This window comes from Anopheles coluzzii, chromosome 3 (assembly GCF_943734685.1).
Source record: "Anopheles coluzzii chromosome 3, AcolN3, whole genome shotgun sequence".
Lineage (NCBI taxonomy): Eukaryota > Metazoa > Arthropoda > Insecta > Diptera > Culicidae > Anopheles > Anopheles coluzzii.
In genome coordinates this window covers 86,912,002-86,929,877 of record NC_064671.1, presented here as the reverse complement: position 1 = coordinate 86,929,877, position 17,876 = coordinate 86,912,002, and the positions used below count along the sequence as shown (strand labels likewise).

The following is a 17,876-nucleotide window of genomic DNA, read 5'->3' as shown; positions in this document are numbered from 1 at the left end:
GTGCTCAAAAGATGGCAAATAAGTGTTGAAATATTTTGATATCCATAAAATTGAAACAAAAATTCAGAAAAGTCTTAAACGACTTGGGAAATGCAATGAGTGAATGGTGCCTATTGGCGTAATGACCTACGCTACCATGACGGCCTGTACAATGCTTTTGAGACTTGTTATATACTACGCAGTTCCGGGCTGGTTAGTTCTTACTACGAGGGAACGGTATCTATCTAAGCACTAGGTCTATGTCTAGGCTTGAACCCACGTGGGGTATCGTGCAAGTTGACGACTATTCTAAGAGACTGCCCCTTCTATAATTGGATATTATTTACAACAGTGATTCCTACACTAAAAATAGATCTTGCAAATAAAGTATAGCTGCATCATATTATTTGTCGCATCGAGATATTGTACCGGTTTTGGAGGATATTCCCTAACATCTATTTTCTCAGCCAGTTTCTCAAGAATCTTTGAACCGTTCACTCATTTTTTGAATAATTCCATAATTTTGTTGTCCTATAATTTGTAACGCCAATAAACCTTTTACTTAATATTATTATTATTTTATAATTATTTTTATTATTTTACTATCAACACTCGTCCGCCACACGGGCTTAACGAGCTACTTTTGTTATTAGTAACATAGTATATTAACCTTTAGAATAGTGTAGGAAATAAGGACAAAAATTAGAAACGCAATAACACAAATTATTTCATTTTTTCTTGGTTAGTCATTTGCCATGTCTTGCCTTAAACTTCAAACAATAGTACACAGTGTTGTAAGATGAACCGAACATTACAGAGCTAAATGCTGAAAGGAAGAAAAAAAACTAAAAACGTTACGAAAGATACGATCTTATCCCGATTTTTTTTAATTATGGTAGTTTAGCTAACGATTTTAAAAAAATGTATTGCCTACATATTATACCAAAAAAACAGTGAATTTAATTCACACCCATTACAGAATCCATCAGTTTTAAAAAAAGGGACAATGAAAACATGTAGGATCTATGAAAGAAAACATGCTCTGACGCTCTGGTCACGATCAACAATCAATCAACGCGGCATACGACCAGTAAACCCACTCACCCAACACCCCGCGAACCGTCACTGATGCGCTGATAATGGGAAAAATGATGTTTCGGACATGCGCATCATTCCATTCATAACATTCCTCGCCCACACACAGATGGATGAGCTAAAGGCATGCAAATAGTTTTCCCTCGCAACAGCAATTAAGTGGCACGTGACAGTACATGCGTGAAGTACGTGCAGTTGCCGGGCGCCAAACACACTTTCCCCCATTCGTTGTAATAAATTCAAACACACAATGAAGCTCACTTTGTTTGTTTGCACACTCTCTAGCTTTGGAGACTGACTTTATTTTAGCACCGTATTGCATCACTTAACCATACTTTAATTCTAGTTGTTCAACAAAAATGAAACACGCTCCACTTCAACCTGTCACTCTAGCGAAATCTTAACTTAAACAGAACAAAAAAGCCCGCCCTTTCATCCACGCACTGCTTTGACCGCCTCCGCACACATGTAATTGAGCGTCGCACGTGTTAGGCACACCTTCGTCCCGGTTGGACGAAAGCCATTGTGCCCCCGGCCCAGCAGCTTCGCGTACGCGCCCCGGTTGGGAAACACTAGACAATCGCCGATCTCATGCTCGGGCAGGGAAATTTCCTCCCGTATTACATCATGCTCGCACATGGTGCGGCCGTAGATCACCGACCGTACGCACGGTGCCCCCCGTTTGTCCTCCTGCAGCAACGGACCACTGCCCTGATCGTCGCACCAATCGAACGTATCGTACAGCCCGTCGTCCACGTAGTACCGCACGCGTACCACGGCTCCATCCACATCCTTTTCGTACGACTTCGATACCACATTGACCAGTGCCGTCACTGCCGACTCGACGTAATACTTCCCCGGTTCGGCTATAACCGTCACGGGGGTGGGGACCAACTCCTTCACCGCTTTATTGATGTAGTACGCGCACCGATCGAACAGCGCACCATTGGCCCCGGGATAGCCGCCGCCCACGTCCAGCAGCTCCATCTTCATCCCGAGCGTGCTGCCCACGCGGAAGATCTCGATCGCCTTCCGTATGCCACCGTAAAAGCACTCCGCATCCATACTGCCCGAACCGACGTGGAAGCTGACACCGATCACACTCAGCCCGAGCTCCCTGGCACGCTCTAGCAGCGGGCGTGCATCGCGCACCTGATCACAGCCAAACTTTCGCCCCAGGGATAGCTGCGCTGCCGCTGCATCGTGCCGCACGCGCAGTATAAGCTCAGCCTCCGGATAGTGACGGGCCAGCTTTTCCAGCTCATCCGAACCATCGAACGTCATGCGCTTGACGCCGAGCTTTTTCGCGTGCGCAATCGAGCCGATCGATTTGTTCGGATGAGCGTACACGATCCGATCGGGCGTTACGCCCAGCCCCAGCACACTGTCCAGCTCGGCCCGGGACGCACAGTCGAACCCGCAGCCGAGGGCCGCCAGCAGGCGCAGAATCGTCGGATGGCTGTTGCACTTGACCGCGTAGAACGGGGCGACGGTGGGCAGCTTCGCCTGCCAGTTCCGGTGCTTCGCTACGATGTCGTCCAGGTTGAGCACGTTCAGTGGCTCGCCGACGGTCGTCACACGCTTCGCAATCAGCCGGATCAGCTCGTCCACCGAGCTGTGCTCGTCGATCAGTATGTAGCCGGGATCCATCGTCAGTCAAAGTGAACCGGTGCGCAGGAACGATCGATGCCTACTGCCCAGCCCGGCCGGCATTTGTTTACAACCCATTAGCTGCTCGACGGGGAGAGGCCTCCGTGAGAGCCCAGTGCTCGACAGGCCAGCTTAAAACATTAGTATGATCCCGCCCGTATGTTCACACGGCCCGTGCGGCATCGCTGAATCCCATCGCTGAAGTACCTGACGGTTAACAACCTCAATTGCCTGCACTCTAGGTTTCCCCGTTGTTACCAGGCTCGGGCTTTTCGGAGGAGTTCCAGCCGTACATCACTTCTCACATCTAATCGATCGATCTGATCGCTAGAACTTGCTTGCATTCTGGCTTCCATTCATCATCTCCCGCTACACCTGCACCAACACTGTATAAATAGCAGTCAGCAGTGAGGCCGCGGGCTTAGTCTAGTGTGCAGTGTCCGCTACGAATGGAGTCGCCCCCGGAACCGCTCAGTGTGTTTGCCACCACGAAGGCACTGCTGTTGAAACGTTTCGTCGCCCAAGGCCACACCGAAACGTCGCTCAACATCCTCGATCTGGACGAGATCGTACACAGCCACCACCGAGCCATGGCACGCTTTGGATCGTTTGCGACCCCTTACTACCCGCCCGGCGTTAACAATCATCCCGCCGCGTTAACAATCCTCAGCAAACTCGGTCTCGGGTTTAGCTGCGCCTCGATCGCGGAAATGGGAGCCGTGCTGGGTACTGGCGTACCTCCGCAGCGCATCATTCTTGCACATCCGGTCAAATCACCCGACACGATACTGTACGCCAAGCAGCAAGACATCCAGCGCATCGTGTGCGACAGTGTGCAGGAGATCACGAAGGTCCAGCGTCTCTACCCGACGGCGAAGATCATTCTACGCCTGCGGATGTGTGTCACGCAAAAGTTTGGCTGCTGTCCATACAATGACGTGGAGGAGATCTTGCACTACATCAAGGCGGCCCAAACGGTCACCATTGAGGGTATTCATATTGCTTTGCTGCAGACACCCAGTGCACCCTCCCTGCTGGGTGAAACATTGCAAAAAGCTATCCACATCGCTCAGGATGTGTTTAATCTAGCGCACGCTCTTGGCTGTCCAGACATACCGGAGCTTATACTCTCCGGTATGGACAACGTGCCACCGGCAGAGCTGCAGCAGATACCTACCGCCTTTAACCGCGACCCTACCTTGCGCATCATCATCGAAACTGATCGGCAGCTGGTCGAGTCAGCCGTAACGCTACTCGCTTCCGTTCAGTCGAAAAGGGTGATCCGACTAGGGGGAACAGACGGCCCGGTGCTGGAGATAATGTACTTCATCAATGACGGCCGGTACGGGTCGTTCGAGTGGTGGAATGCGGTTGATAAGCGCCCAGCGGTAATCCGGTCAGACGGAACAGTGCTGCACGCGGAGCTGACGTACCCTTCCTCACTGTGGGGACAGTCGTGCGATTCGGCTGACATTATCTGCGAACGGATCGAGCTGCCGGAGCTGGAGATCGGTGACTATCTGGTGTTTTCGGGGATGGGAGCGTACGGGGTAACGCTTGCGTCGCGTTTCAATGGGTTTCCCATCCCGGAAACGGTTGTCTGTGCGGGGCAGAGCACGACGAAGGCGCTTATCGAAAGCACCGGTACTCGGTGGTTAAGCTAGTTGGAGTTGTGGAATAAATAGGCAAGATTGGCTACAGATATTGAAACCATCGTTGAAGTGTTTTTGGTTCGTTGGGCTTTGCGTTCCTGTTTATTGTTGTGTAGTTTAACCTAATAATGTTCATCATCACTTTACATTGTGGATCGCTGATCACTTTTGCAGAATTCAGTGATTGGCATGATCTTGCTGGAGCTCATTCCAAGATCTTGTAGTATTCTCCTGAAACATTGTATAACATGTACCAATATAACACCTCATGTTCTAAAACAGATGTCTTCACAACTTACCACGTTCCTTCGCGAAGATACGCCCTAACTTTGGGCAATGGGAACCCATTGAATTGATTTGCTAGAACCATCCCGTATGCTCCGACATTTTCAAACACCACACTATCGCCCACGTCCAGCTCGGGCAGCCTAGCTTCAGCGATTTTATCTACCACATGACACGTTGGGCCCCACAGAGTTGTGTCATACTGTTTGGTGAGCTTGCTCCTTACGATCGGAACAACTTGCTGACCTTCCAAAGCCGTACAGTAGAACGTCCCGAAGATGCCATCGTTCAGATAGTAATACATTCGCGTTTTCTCCGTACCATCCGGCTGCTTCTCCTTCATCACGCGCTTCGAGTCCACGAACGATACCAGCGTCACCGCCGACGACACATAGTACCGGCCCGGCTCGGCAATGATGCGAATGTCCGACTCCGCGGGGAAGAATTGATCGATTGCCACGTTCACCGCCTGCGCGTACCGATCGATCGGTTTATCATTATCGCCCGGAAAGCCGCCCCCCATGTCCAACAGACTAAACTCGTACCCAATCGTCTTGGCGTACTCGAACAAACCCTTCGCTATCTTCACCGCCTCATAGTACACCTTGTGCTCGTCGCAGTCCGACCCAACGTGGAAGCTTATCCCGATCACATTCATCCGCAGGGTGGCGGCATAGCGCAGCAGCTCGGGCGCTTCCGCGATCGGATCACACCCGAACTTCTTGCCCAGCGAGCACCGTACCTTCAGTGAGTCGTGGCGCATGCGCAGTACCAGCCGCGCCTCCGGATAGTACTGATGAATCTTCTCCAGCTCCACCGCACCGTCGAACGTCATCACCGACACCTGCTTGGAGCGGGCGTACAGCAGCGACGGGATCGATTTGGCCGGCTGCGCAAAGATGATGCTCTCCGGCTTCACCCCGTACCCGAGCATGCGCTCCATCTCGCCCTTCGACGCACAGTCAAAGCCCGTCCCGAGCGTCATCAGCGTCTGCAGGATGCGCGGATCGTCGTTGCACTTCACCGCGTAGTACGGCTTCACGCGCGGCATCTGGGCGCACCAGCCGTAGTGCTTGCGCACCACATCGTCCAGATCGAGCACGTGAAGCGGCTCCTCGTGCGGGCCCATGCGCACCACATCCTGGATCACGTCGCCAATGGACGCTTCATCAGCGAGGAGCGTCAGATCGGGTAATGAGGTGATATTAGTAGTACTGGAACACACTGATAACTCTTTGGAACTCATCGTTAACGTTTGGAGCAATCGCGATCGAGGTTAAAACAGGAATGAGCGACGTGTTTTTAGCTAGCTTTATACTACAGAGTTAATTTTAGACTAGAAACAACAATTCATGTATAAATTTCAGAGTAATAGATTCCATTCCAGAAACTGAACATTTTAGAGAAGGAATTCGTCATAACTCATTGGAATTTGTTTGATTTGTTTGTGTCTGTCACATTTTTTATGATCAACGACACTATTTTTAGCATCACACTAGCTGAATAAATACCACTTTACTGGTGATCTACGTCTTATTCATTGGCCAACATCCTCTGCCTTTGCGGTGAATTTATCACTCCATCAGCATGGCAGCCGTGAAAGACCTTGAGTATCTTGCAATAGTGTTCATTACAGATAGGAATAAAAGTTATTTTCGCTGTCCCATTTTAATCAGATTTAAAATCGATCCTCAATCAATCTTCTTCCGAAACGGGCACACTCATCACAACGTTTAAGAGAATGCTTATCATTGAGATAACTGTAACATCACAGTCATGATTCACCGGAACCGGTAACGGTTTCTTAGAGTTTCGATTCTACGATTAGCGTCATTTAACGGTTATCAGTTACCATTATTTTTATTGTACAATGTTAGTAGGATGAATGATGGGAAATTCTCGCTTGCGTAGGTATCCCTGAATCCCAGTTTGGCCCTATAACCTACAAAAGATGATCTTGGCAAAATTGGCAAATCATGTCAAGTCAGAAAAGATAAATGTTATTAAATTGATATTGATGATTACTATACTATATACATAAGCCACAATTAATAGCCGTAACTCCATGGCAAGAAATCATTCATTATATTTGGTGTATGAAATCTAGTACATCTTAAGTAATCTACCGATTCGCTTAAGTAATATACAAACATACATATACGCCGGTTTATGTCGACTTTTCAAAAATTCAGTCAAGATACTGTACTCTTCATAATTCCATAATGATAAAATTTCTTAGAATACAGACTTTCTAGTTCATAAAAACAAAATATAGTTTGACGCTTTTCTTGATAAGTTTTGTCGACCTGAGGTTGTGTGTTATTCCCATCTGACCGAGCATCCAGACATACCGCCATATAGCTTTGCGCCATAACATGTGAAGTTTAAGTCGATGACATTCGATGATATTCGATAAGCAGTCTGTTCGTTCCCGATTGTAGCACATCACTACCATTGTCCCGATTGTAGCACATCACTACTTTCGCGGATCGCTAAAAATTGTTCGACGGGTCATCGATCGTTTCGTCATCACGCACACCATTAAAAAATGCATTATAAATAAAGCGGCAAAAGCCAAATTCTTCTCTTGTCATTCAAAACTCCTCTAGCAAGCAACACGCTTCGCTCATCTCAACAGCAACTCCTTGGCACACACAAGTGGCACAGAACCTCAAGCAAAACCACCCAGCTTGGTACAACAAAAAGCACACAATCGGCTCTTTTCAGAGCCACCGATTCTTTATTAAGAACATCTTAAAAAAAAAAAAAAAAAAAACAAAACACAACGTAGGGTTCCGTACCAAACATTTTGGTGCCGACAAACCAGGATTAGATATCCTAAAAAATTATGTGCGTTCTGTGGCCACCGTGTGTGTTCCAAGTGTAAAGTTGTACACCGGTTTGTTTCATTCGCGGTCGTTTAAGTTCATTCGCGGCGCGTAGCGTTTCACAAACGGCACATAGTGTGTATGTGTGCGCTCGCGAATACTCGTGTACCACCCACGGTACAAAACGCGTACCACAAAGTGTGTGATCTGTGCGCGTTATTCTCAAGATTATTCGCGGCGCGTAGCGCTTCTCAAAGCGACACATAGTGTGTATGTGTGCGCTCGCGAATAATTGTGTACCACTCAGTGTACAAAAGGCGCTTCACAATTCGTGTGATCCATGCGCATTATCCTTGGTGCGCTATCTCGCGGCGCATATTCTTCGCAAGACAATCAATAATTGTCTGTGCATTTCGCAAAATTTTGTGTACCTCCTCCGAGTACAAAAGGTGCCTCACAACCTGGGTGTTCAAGGCACATTGTTTAGTGCATGCCATTTGCATCGCATACAATTCTACGAAACTTCGCATCAAAGCCTGTGTTTTCAACAATTCTTACTAACCGTGCAGTGCGCGTTGTACTAACAAAGTAAAGTGATTTTTTTTTCTCTCAAGCAACCGTGTTTGCTCAGTGAACATTAAAAATGACAAAAGCAGACAAGCTTAAGTCAAGGCAAGCCAAACGGCAAAGCCTCATTGTGTCTATGCAGCGGCTTGCGCAGTTTGCAAAAGACTATACTCCTCAACAACAACAGCAAATACCCGACCGACTTGATCGGTTGTCGAAAATTTGGGAATGTTTCCAAATGGTGCAGGAAGACTGCGAGGAATGGGACGATTCCGAGAATGCTACCAGCGAAAACGAAGCGTTATTGTCACAAGCAGAGGAGCTTTACTTCGAAACAAAGGCCGCGTTAACAAGCTACATTCCGGAAACAACAGATCAGGTAAAAGAAGAGGTTACCCGCCCAGCAAACGTAAGTGTTAAACTACCTATCATTTCATTACCTGAATTTTGTGGTGAGCTCACAGAGTGGCTATCCTTTTATGACACCTTTGTTTCACTTGTTCATAATTCTGAAGAAATTTCCAACATCCAAAAATTTCATTACTTGCGTGCGTCCCTCAAAGGGGAAGCTGCCGGAATAATACAACCAATTCCTATAACAGCAGAAAACTATCAGGTGGCTTGGAAAGCTCTTTTGAATCGATATTCCAATAAAGTACATCTTCGTAAAATGCACACACGTGCATTGTTCGAGCTTCCAAAGCTAACCAATAGTCACGCCCCAGACTTGCGACAATTGGCTAACCAATTTCAGCTACACATCGATATCTTAAAACAATTAGAGGAGAGCATTCCTGACAACAGCACAATTTATGTGGAACTTCTTGCTACCAAATTGGATAAAGCAACATTACAAGCATGGGAAGAACACAATTCCCAAGACATCCAGCCAACTCATCCAAATATGACAAACTTCTTGTTGAAAAGAGCTCAAACAATTGAAGCATTAGCGTTGCAGACAGGCAATCGCCCAACCACATCTCATTCGAAAATGGGTATACCTAACCATAAATTTTCCAAGAAAATGAGCACTAACACAATTAGTGTGAAACAGGACAACACACACACTTGTCCTGCATGCAAAAAAGATGGTCACACGTTGCATCAGTGTCAATCCTTCATCGCTATGCCATGTAAGGCGCGTCAAGCGTTTGTATCACAAAACAAACTCTGTATCAATTGCTTGAGAAGTGGACATTTCTTTCAACAATGCCCTTCTAAGTACTCTTGCCGAATTTGTAAAAGGAAGCATCATTCTATTTTACACTATGAAACGCAAACAAATAATAACCCTGAATTAGAAAGCACCACATCTGAATCAAATATCATGGCAACTTTGCATACAATCAGTTCTGAGCACAGTCCCCAAAACGTGCTTCTCGCAACTGTACTGCTACAAGTGGTCGACAAATATGGCCAAAAACATTTTGCACGAGCCTTATTGGACAATGGTTCACAGCCAAACGCAATTAGTGAAAGATTGTGTCAGCAGTTACATTTAACTCGAAAAAATGTTAATGTTTCCATTGTCGGAGTTGATGGTACAAAAACAAGCGCAAGGTATCAAATACAAGCGGAAGTACAATCGCGAATAAATAATTTCGCAACAACAATGAACTTTCTAGTTTTGAAAAAGGTTGCTAGTGACACACCAATTACACCAGTACCAGCTCATTTTTGGAATGTACCTGCTTCATATCAACTTGCTGATCCTCACTTCAGCACACCAGGGCGCATTGACATGATCATTGGGGCAGGACATTTTTATTCATTGCTAGGTCCAGGAAGACAAAAATTACCAAACAACAACCAACTTGTTGAAACTGTGTTTGGATGGATTATGACCGGCAACATTCCATCCAAAAATCAAAACGAAGTTACATGTCACGTAGTAACCATGCATCCCACCATTGAAGAACAAATAGAACGATTTTGGAAGATAGACGAACTTCACAATTCAAGTTATAGTCCCAACGAAAGAGAATGCGAAAACCATTTCAAAGAAACAGTCTCCCGCGACCACAATGGTCGATATATAGTTGAAATGCCAAAACATCCTGATATCACTCAAATGCTTGGTGATTCTAAAAACACAGCTATGCGCAGATTTCAACTACTTGAAAAAAGATTAGAAAGCGATACACATCTCAAGGCTCAATATCACAAGTTTATACATGAATATATAACTTTGGGGCACATGACTCTAGTCCCAAGAGAACGGGAAGATTGTTCAGGAGCATTTTATCTTCCCCACCATCCTGTGCTGAAGGATTCTAGCTCTACCACCAAGGTCAGAGTTGTGTTTGACGGCTCTGCCAAAACCAGTACCGGTAAATCACTGAACGATGCCTTACTAGTTGGGCCGGTGGTACAGGAAGAATTATTGACATTAATTATCAGATTTCGAAAATATGAAATAGCACTCATAGCTGACATCGAAAAGATGTATCGGCAGGTTACTATGAATCCAACTGATCGACACCTACAGAGAATTTTGTGGAGATTTGACAACTCTCAGCCCATTCGAACTTATGAGTTAGGAACCGTAACCTACGGCCTAGCTCCTTCAGCCTTCTTGGCAACGCGTACTCTAATTCAACTTGCCAATGACGAAGGTGATAAGTATCTTAAAGCTCGTTCCGTGATTAAAGAAAACGTATACGTAGATGATTTGCTAGCAGGAGCAAATAACATCCCAGAAACAATTGAACTACGCAATCAGCTGAATGCTTTGCTACAGAAGGGTGGCTTTCTCCTTCGCAAATGGTGTTCCAACGCTCCAGCAGTATTAGCTGACCTACCACCTGAACTTGTTGCCACCCATTCTTCCGTCAATTTTGATCCAGATGAAAGTATCAAAACCTTGGGCATATGCTGGGAGCCTATGTCAGACAAATTTCGTATCAACATAAACATTAATATAATCAAGAGCCCTTATACCAAACGAAAGGTTCTATCAACCATAGCACAACTATATGATCCACTTGGATTGATTACCCCTATAACTATACGAGCTAAAATATTAATGCAACAATTGTGGCTATTGAACTTGGATTGGGATTCAACAATTTCCCCATCATTACAAAATTCATGGGCAGAATTTCTCGAGCAAATCCCTACACTTACTAACTTTCGAATTGACCGTTTTGCTTTTCAACCACACTATGAACAAATTGAAATCCATTGTTTTTCCGACGCTTCTGAAAGTGCTTACGGTGCGTGTGTGTATGTACGCACAGAAGACAAACACGGTTCCGCACGCGTAAATTTACTAACTTCAAAATCGCGAGTTGCTCCATTGAAACCTTTAACTATTCCACGATTGGAATTATCTGCTGCATTACTTGGCGCTAGACTATTCCAAAAGGTACAACATGCATTAAATATTCCACTTGACACATGCTATTTCTGGTCAGACTCTACTGTTACTCTTGGTTGGCTAAAAGCTACTCCTAGAACTTGGAAAACTTTCGTAGCTAATCGAGTAGCTGAAATACAAGAACTAACTCATGGCTTCCAATGGCAACATGTTTCTGGCAAGGAAAACCCAGCTGATATGATATCTAGAGGAGTGGCGGTGAATGAATTCCTCAGTAGTGATCTATGGCGGCATGGTCCCTCCTGGCTTCGTGAACCCAAAGACTCTTGGCCCTTGCAAACCCCGGATAACAACATCACCGTAGAGGACGAACGAAAGGTATCTGTCCTAACAACTCAAATGACTGAAATAAATCCAATATTTCAACGTTTTTCTACACTACAACCATTACTTCGTATTATTGGTTTCTGTTTGCGATTCATCAACAACACTCGCAAATCAAATAAAAGAATATCGCTAAATGTTCTACTGGTAAAGGAGATACAACATGCTAAACGAGCCCTATGCAAAATGGTACAAGCTACTGAATTTTCTGTTGAACTACAAGCCTTAAAAAGAAATGAAGGGTTAGCTAAGGTTTCTTCTATTCGACTTCTTAATCCATTTATTGGCAACAATGGATTAATACGCGTTGGTGGCCGGTTGCGCCATTCTGATCTGAGCCACGATGCTAAGCATCCCATCCTCATGCCAGCTTTCCATCCTTTCACTCGCCTTCTAATCATGGATCATCATCTGAAAACGATGCACGGCGGAGTGAGCATGACATTATCATCTATTCGTGAAGAAATGTGGCCATTGAACGGTATGAGAGCCGTTAGAAGTGTAACTCGAACTTGTTTTAATTGTGTAAGAGCTAATCCCACCCCAATAATCCAACCTATTGGTCAATTACCAATATCACGTGTAACAATAAATGAAGTTTTCTCCTGCGTTGGTGTGGATTATTGTGGTCCACTTTATTTGCGTCCATCTCATCGCAAGGCTGCATCTCCAAAAGCATATGTATGCGTATTTGTTTGTATGAGCACCAAGGCTGTACATTTAGAACTCGCAGGTGACTTGAGTACCACCACCTTTTTGATGGCCTTGGATCGATTCGTATCACGACGAGGAAAACCGAAAAACATATTCTCAGATAATGGTACCAATTTTATTGGTGCAAAGAATGCATTACATGAAATTTATCAATTCCTTCATAAAGATAATAATAAAATAACTAATCACTTGTCTAACGAAAACATTCATTGGCATCTAATACCACCACGCGCTCCTAATTTCGGTGGACTTTGGGAAGCCGCAGTTAAGGTAGCAAAAACTCATCTAGTTCGGCAGCTTGGCACAGCTCAACTTTCATACGAATCCATGTGTACTCTATTAACAAAAATTGAAGGATGTATGAATTCAAGACCACTATTACCACTCTCACAAGATCCAAATGATTTATCACCTTTAACACCAGCACACTTTTTATTACTCAGAGATCCCCAGGCATTGCCTGAATCCGATTTACAGCATATACCAACTAACCGACTATCCCACTATCAATTGATACAGAAGTTATCTCAAAACTTTTGGCTTAGATGGACCAAGGAGTATTTAACATCATTGCATAATCAACGTAACATCAGCCGTAAACAACATAAACTTTCCATAGGCGACTTGGTAATCATGAAAGACGATCAACTACCTCCATTGAAGTGGCCTTTGGCACGCATTGTATCATTGCATTTAGGACCTGATGCTGTGGCACGAGTAGCTACCCTTCGGACCGCTTCTGGAATCATGAAAAGACCAGTCTCCAAGATATGTGCCTTAGAGTGCCACAACGAGGACTAAGTTTTGGGAATTATTCCCAAAAGGTGGCCGGTATGTTCGTTCCCGATTGTAGCACATCACTACCATTGTCCCGATTGTAGCACATCACTACTTTCGCGGATCGCTAAAAATTGTTCGACGGGTCATCGATCGTTTCGTCATCACGCACACCATTAAAAAATGCATTATAAATAAAGCGGCAAAAGCCAAATTCTTCTCTTGTCATTCAAAACTCCTCTAGCAAGCAACACGCTTCGCTCATCTCAACAGCAACTCCTTGGCACACACAAGTGGCACAGAACCTCAAGCAAAACCACCCAGCTTGGTACAACAAAAAGCACACAATCGGCTCTTTTCAGAGCCACCGATTCTTTATTAAGAACATCTTAAAAAAAAAAAAAAAAAAAAAAACAAAACACAACGTAGGGTTCCGTACCAAACACAGTCCATACAAAAATCATCAGATTCATGGCGAATGTGGGAGCGCGGGAAACATTTAACATTTCAATGAATGTCACACATACACATACATACATTTAGGCGTGAAAAGTATCAGAAATGTTTATATTGGCTATTAATTCCCTCTTCACAGTGTGATATTGTCTTAGTGTGTCTTGGCGCACGGTGAGTTGCATGCCGGTAGATGACTCGTACGCCATCTCTTCTCAGAACAATTGATCCGATAATAGGTGATCCTCTTCGTTCGAGGAGCGTTGATTAATAGCTGCTTAAACCCAATGAACTGACCGTAAAAGCTACAATGAAATGAATCATCTACCCCTCCGTGGTCTTTTAGAGTCTCCCAAGGAGTAGAACGATCTAAGAAAGTAACGTAATATAATATCAAGAAGTTATCTTAAACGGAATACTTCAGATTCCATGTGGTGTTCCCCACAGTTGCATTTCCATTTGCTACCAGCTAGTCTGATAGTAATCGTGTAGATCGTAATTGCTGCATGTTTGTCTCATTTGGTAGTCCCAACAAATTAATACCAGTAATCAGTGGTAGATTAACACGAGTGGAGCCCCTACGCGGTCACACGAATGTAGTTTGCGTACTGCTTAACACGCCCCTGTCAATAATAACGCGAATGGATAGGAAATACATGTTCAAGGGTATCTGTCTGTTACTTCCCGTGTTGAGAAGGAAAGATTACGTTCAAGCTTGTAGGTTACTGTGTACGGTTGCCCGAATTCCTTTATTATCTCTACTGTGTTTGGTGTTTAGTGGAGGGATGTTTTGAGGCACCCAACACTGTAGAATAGTGCACTTGCCTGCGCTAGGATTAGCTTAATTGGGTCGCATCACAAGCACTTCACCACCTATGAAGGGCTGGGAATTCACTGCTGTACTTTGGCGCTCGATCGTTTGCGTAGACTCGGAAACTCTCACTGTTTAGCAAGACCGTCAAGTGGGTGAAGTTGGTTGGTTGAGTGTCTAGGAACAAGTACGCTCATGCAGCGGGACTGGCATAACAACCACTCACACGGTCTAGGCTTGTCCACAATGAGACGATTGTGTCATGCATAGGATCACTTGAAGTTAGAACCCAACTCTAGTGAGTCACTATTAGTCAATGCATATGACAGCGTAACACGCTTGGACATGAAACGTCATCGAGGATCTCAGCGTGGGGTTTACCTTGATGTCTTGGTAACCATGCATTGTTCCACGGATATTTGGGATCTTAGAATGTAGCTTGACTAATTACAGTCTACATGCCATTGTGAATTACTGTCAGTATGACGCCTAACACTTGTGACACACCCATTGACTCTGTCTATCTGACAAGACGACAATTCAGGCGTTTTCTTCAAGAGCTAGCTTCATAAGCAATTGTCTACATTCTTCTAAGTGAATTTCATTTTCAAGCTTTATAGACTGTTTTCTTCTCCTTCGTCTGGCGCCGTTATTTGACATCCGTGGTTGATTTCATTAGCCTATCTTAAGCTTTTATGGGCCTGAATACTTGCGAAGCTATACCCATAGGACTCATGGAAGAGATTTCAAACCGCGGCGGTCGTTTAATTGATAATTCTTCCTCAAGATAGTATATCGAGATTGACAGTATATCCTTATAGGAGGAACTTGTAGAATCCACTGTGATATCTCCTTGAAAATAAGTGGTAAGGTTTCTTTAAAAGCGCAGTAATTTAGTTAATAGTTGATTTATTAGTTTTTTTTGTTTTTTATTTTCATTAAATTGGTTAGTATTTTAGTCGAGAGTATTACTAATATATTGCTGTGCCATAAAGACCAATACACCTCGTAATAATGCCCTGAGCGACCTTATTTTCGCATTTTGAAAGCAATCTAATCGCTAAACCTAAAGCTAGGAACAAAAAACAGTAGTACAACCCGAACAAGAGTTGCGGACCAGGTAACATAATGCAAACTTAACTGCCATTGGTACGTAGCTCAAGTGCTCCAATGCACATCCCATCAAACCAAGTACGGTGCCTCAACGATGGGAGTGTAGCTGCTCTCGTGCGTGACAAGCAGCTTGCCATCCGAGCTATCGAGGGAGCGGGCCGAGATAGCTGAGGAAGCTGCGGTCAAGTCTTGCAGTATTTTCCTGTAGGAAAAAAAAAATGAAATACCGTTAATCTGTGTTGCTTGGACCGAAAAACAAAACACCTTTACTTACCAGGTACCTTCGCGCAGGTAGGCAATCACCTTGGGCAGGGGGAATCCGTTGAAGCGGCAGGCGAGCACCTGCCCGTACGCGCCACAGTTTTCAAACACCACACTATCGCCCACGTCCAGCTCGGGCAGCATCACGTCGGGCAGGATCAGATCCATCACGTCGCACGTTGGGCCCCAAACCGACGTGGGGAAGTCTTTCGCACCGGTCTTGCGCTCCACGATCGGTATCGCTGGCTGTGCCTCGTGGGCAGTGCAGTAGAACGTCCCGAAGATGCCATCGTTCAGATAGTAATACATTCGCGTTTTCTCCGTACCATCCGGCTGCTTTTCCTTCATCACGCGCTTCGAGTCCACGAACGAAACCAGCGTCACCGCCGACGACACATAGTACCGGCCCGGCTCGGCAATGATGCGAATGTCCGACTCCGCGGGGAAGAATTGATCGATTGCCACGTTCACGGCTTGTGCGTACCTATCGATCGGCTTATCATTATCGCCCGGAAAGCCGCCCCCAATGTCCAGCAGAGTAAACTCGTACCCAATCGTCTTGGCGTACTCGAACAAACCCTTCGCTATCTTCACCGCCTCATAGTACACCTCGTGCTCGTCGCAGTCCGACCCGACGTGGAAGCTTATCCCGATCACATTCATCCGCAGGGTGGCGGCATAGCGCAGCAGCTCGGGCGCTTCCGCGATCGGATCACACCCGAACTTCTTGCCCAGTGAGCACCGTACCTTCAGTGAGTCGTGGCGCATGCGCAGCACCAGCCGCGCCTCCGGATAGTACTGATGAATCTTCTCCAGCTCCACCGCACCGTCGAACGTCATCACCGACACCTGCTTGGAGCGGGCGTACAGCAGCGACGGGATCGATTTGGCCGGCTGCGCAAAGATGATGCTCTCCGGCTTCACCCCGTACCCGAGCATACGCTCCATCTCGCCCTTCGACGCACAGTCAAAGCCCGTCCCGAGCGTCATCAGCGTCTGCAGGATGCGCGGATCGTCGTTGCACTTCACCGCGTAGTACGGCTTCACGCGCGGCATCTGGGCGCACCAGCCGTAGTGCTTGCGCACCACATCGTCCAGATCGAGCACGTGGAGCGGCTCCTCGTGCGGGCCCATGCGCACCACATCCCGGATCACGTCGCCGATGGACATGTCATCGCTGATGAGCGTCAGATCGGACGGGCACTCTAGCACACTCATTTTTGGTTCCTTGCGTGGTGGGCTAACGAGACAGCTGGCCGGGGGGTCCTGTGCTACCGAATTTTCGTTCCTGGTTGCTGTTTGCGATACGATCTAAGGCCGCGGCACTGGACACGGCAAAGCGAGCGAACGCGATGAATGCGCGAGAGTAAAGCTGTACGCCGATGCTGGGCTGCACGACACTGATAAACGGAAATGTTTGGTAAAGGGTTCTTATACCCGTCCACTCGTAATCGCGCGCTCGCAGCCCATGTGCAGCAAGGCCGATGATTGATTCCCGTTGCACACCACCGTGCCGTGATGCCCGTCAATCGATCATGATACTGTCCAGTCGGAGCCGCCGTCGCCGCCGCTGCCCAACGGTATCTCTTGGTGCGCTGGGAATTTCAACACTTACGATGATCGTCACACGGTCACACTTTCTCCTTCGTGCGAATAATTTGCGTATCGGAATACCAAACGTACCGGTACAAAGGTTACGATAGGGGAGCTGAGTGGCACATAAGCTGCCACTGCTGGGGTGCCTGATTGCCTGATCTCTGGCCACTGATTGCATCTGCTTATCGCTTCTAGAACAAAAACCACGCCGAGGGGCGGAGATAATTTTCCCCATTTTGAGAGCATTTTGGCACCCCCTTTTTCGCATTTTCTTCGTATTCCCTCCTACTCCCGCAGGAGAAAACAATGCGCCCCGCGATAACGGCGACCGTGGAATGAAATTATCTGGCTGCTCCCACACGCAAATTCTCCAACATCATCATCATCATCAT

At 46.1% G+C, this 17,876-nt stretch overlaps 4 protein-coding genes across 4 annotated transcripts; 1 reads left to right on the top strand and 3 right to left on the bottom strand.

Moving 5' to 3' along the window:
- Positions 1 to 1,335: 1,335 nt before the first annotated feature.
- LOC120957555 (ornithine decarboxylase 2-like) lies at positions 1,336 to 2,791 on the bottom strand. Its single transcript, XM_040379820.2, has one exon. It carries the CDS (start codon positions 2,722 to 2,724, stop codon positions 1,507 to 1,509), a length of 1,218 nt encoding a protein of 405 aa, XP_040235754.2. The 5' UTR covers positions 2,725 to 2,791; the 3' UTR covers positions 1,336 to 1,506.
- A 338-nt stretch (positions 2,792 to 3,129) lies between these two features.
- Positions 3,130 to 4,434, top strand: LOC120957556 (ornithine decarboxylase 2-like). Its single transcript, XM_040379821.2, has one exon. The coding sequence runs from the start codon at positions 3,174 to 3,176 to the stop codon at positions 4,386 to 4,388; it is 1,215 nt and encodes a 404-aa protein (XP_040235755.2). The 5' UTR covers positions 3,130 to 3,173; the 3' UTR covers positions 4,389 to 4,434.
- A 48-nt stretch (positions 4,435 to 4,482) lies between these two features.
- On the bottom strand, positions 4,483 to 6,173 carry LOC120957554 (ornithine decarboxylase 1-like). The gene is made up of 2 exons (XM_040379818.2): positions 4,676 to 6,173; positions 4,483 to 4,607 (listed from the first exon to the last, which is right to left on the bottom strand). Exons 1-2 carry the CDS (start codon positions 5,905 to 5,907, stop codon positions 4,520 to 4,522), a joined length of 1,320 nt encoding a protein of 439 aa, XP_040235752.2. The 5' UTR covers positions 5,908 to 6,173; the 3' UTR covers positions 4,483 to 4,519.
- Positions 6,174 to 15,406: 9,233 nt separating this feature from the next.
- On the bottom strand, positions 15,407 to 17,311 carry LOC120958185 (ornithine decarboxylase 1-like). Its single transcript, XM_040380811.2, has 2 exons — positions 15,902 to 17,311; positions 15,407 to 15,829 (listed from the first exon to the last, which is right to left on the bottom strand). Exons 1-2 carry the CDS (start codon positions 17,104 to 17,106, stop codon positions 15,697 to 15,699), a joined length of 1,338 nt encoding a protein of 445 aa, XP_040236745.2. The 5' UTR covers positions 17,107 to 17,311; the 3' UTR covers positions 15,407 to 15,696.
- Between the last annotated feature and the right edge of the window lie 565 nt (positions 17,312 to 17,876).

Excerpts from the sequence above, each read along its gene's own strand:
- LOC120957555 (XM_040379820.2), bottom strand. The coding sequence starts at position 2,724 with ATGGATCCCGGCTACATACTGATCGACGAGCACAGCTCGGTGGACGAG.
- LOC120957554 (XM_040379818.2), bottom strand. The coding sequence starts at position 5,907 with ATGAGTTCCAAAGAGTTATCAGTGTGTTCCAGTACTACTAATATCACC. Across the intron at positions 4,608-4,675 it reads TATCTTCGCGAAGGAACGTG|GAGAATACTACAAGATCTTG; the intron begins GTAAGTTGTGAA and ends ACAATGTTTCAG.
- LOC120958185 (XM_040380811.2), bottom strand. The coding sequence starts at position 17,106 with ATGAGTGTGCTAGAGTGCCCGTCCGATCTGACGCTCATCAGCGATGAC. Across the intron at positions 15,830-15,901 it reads TACCTGCGCGAAGGTACCTG|GAAAATACTGCAAGACTTGA; the intron begins GTAAGTAAAGGT and ends TTTTTCCTACAG.
- LOC120957556 (XM_040379821.2), top strand. The coding sequence starts at position 3,174 with ATGGAGTCGCCCCCGGAACCGCTCAGTGTGTTTGCCACCACGAAGGCA.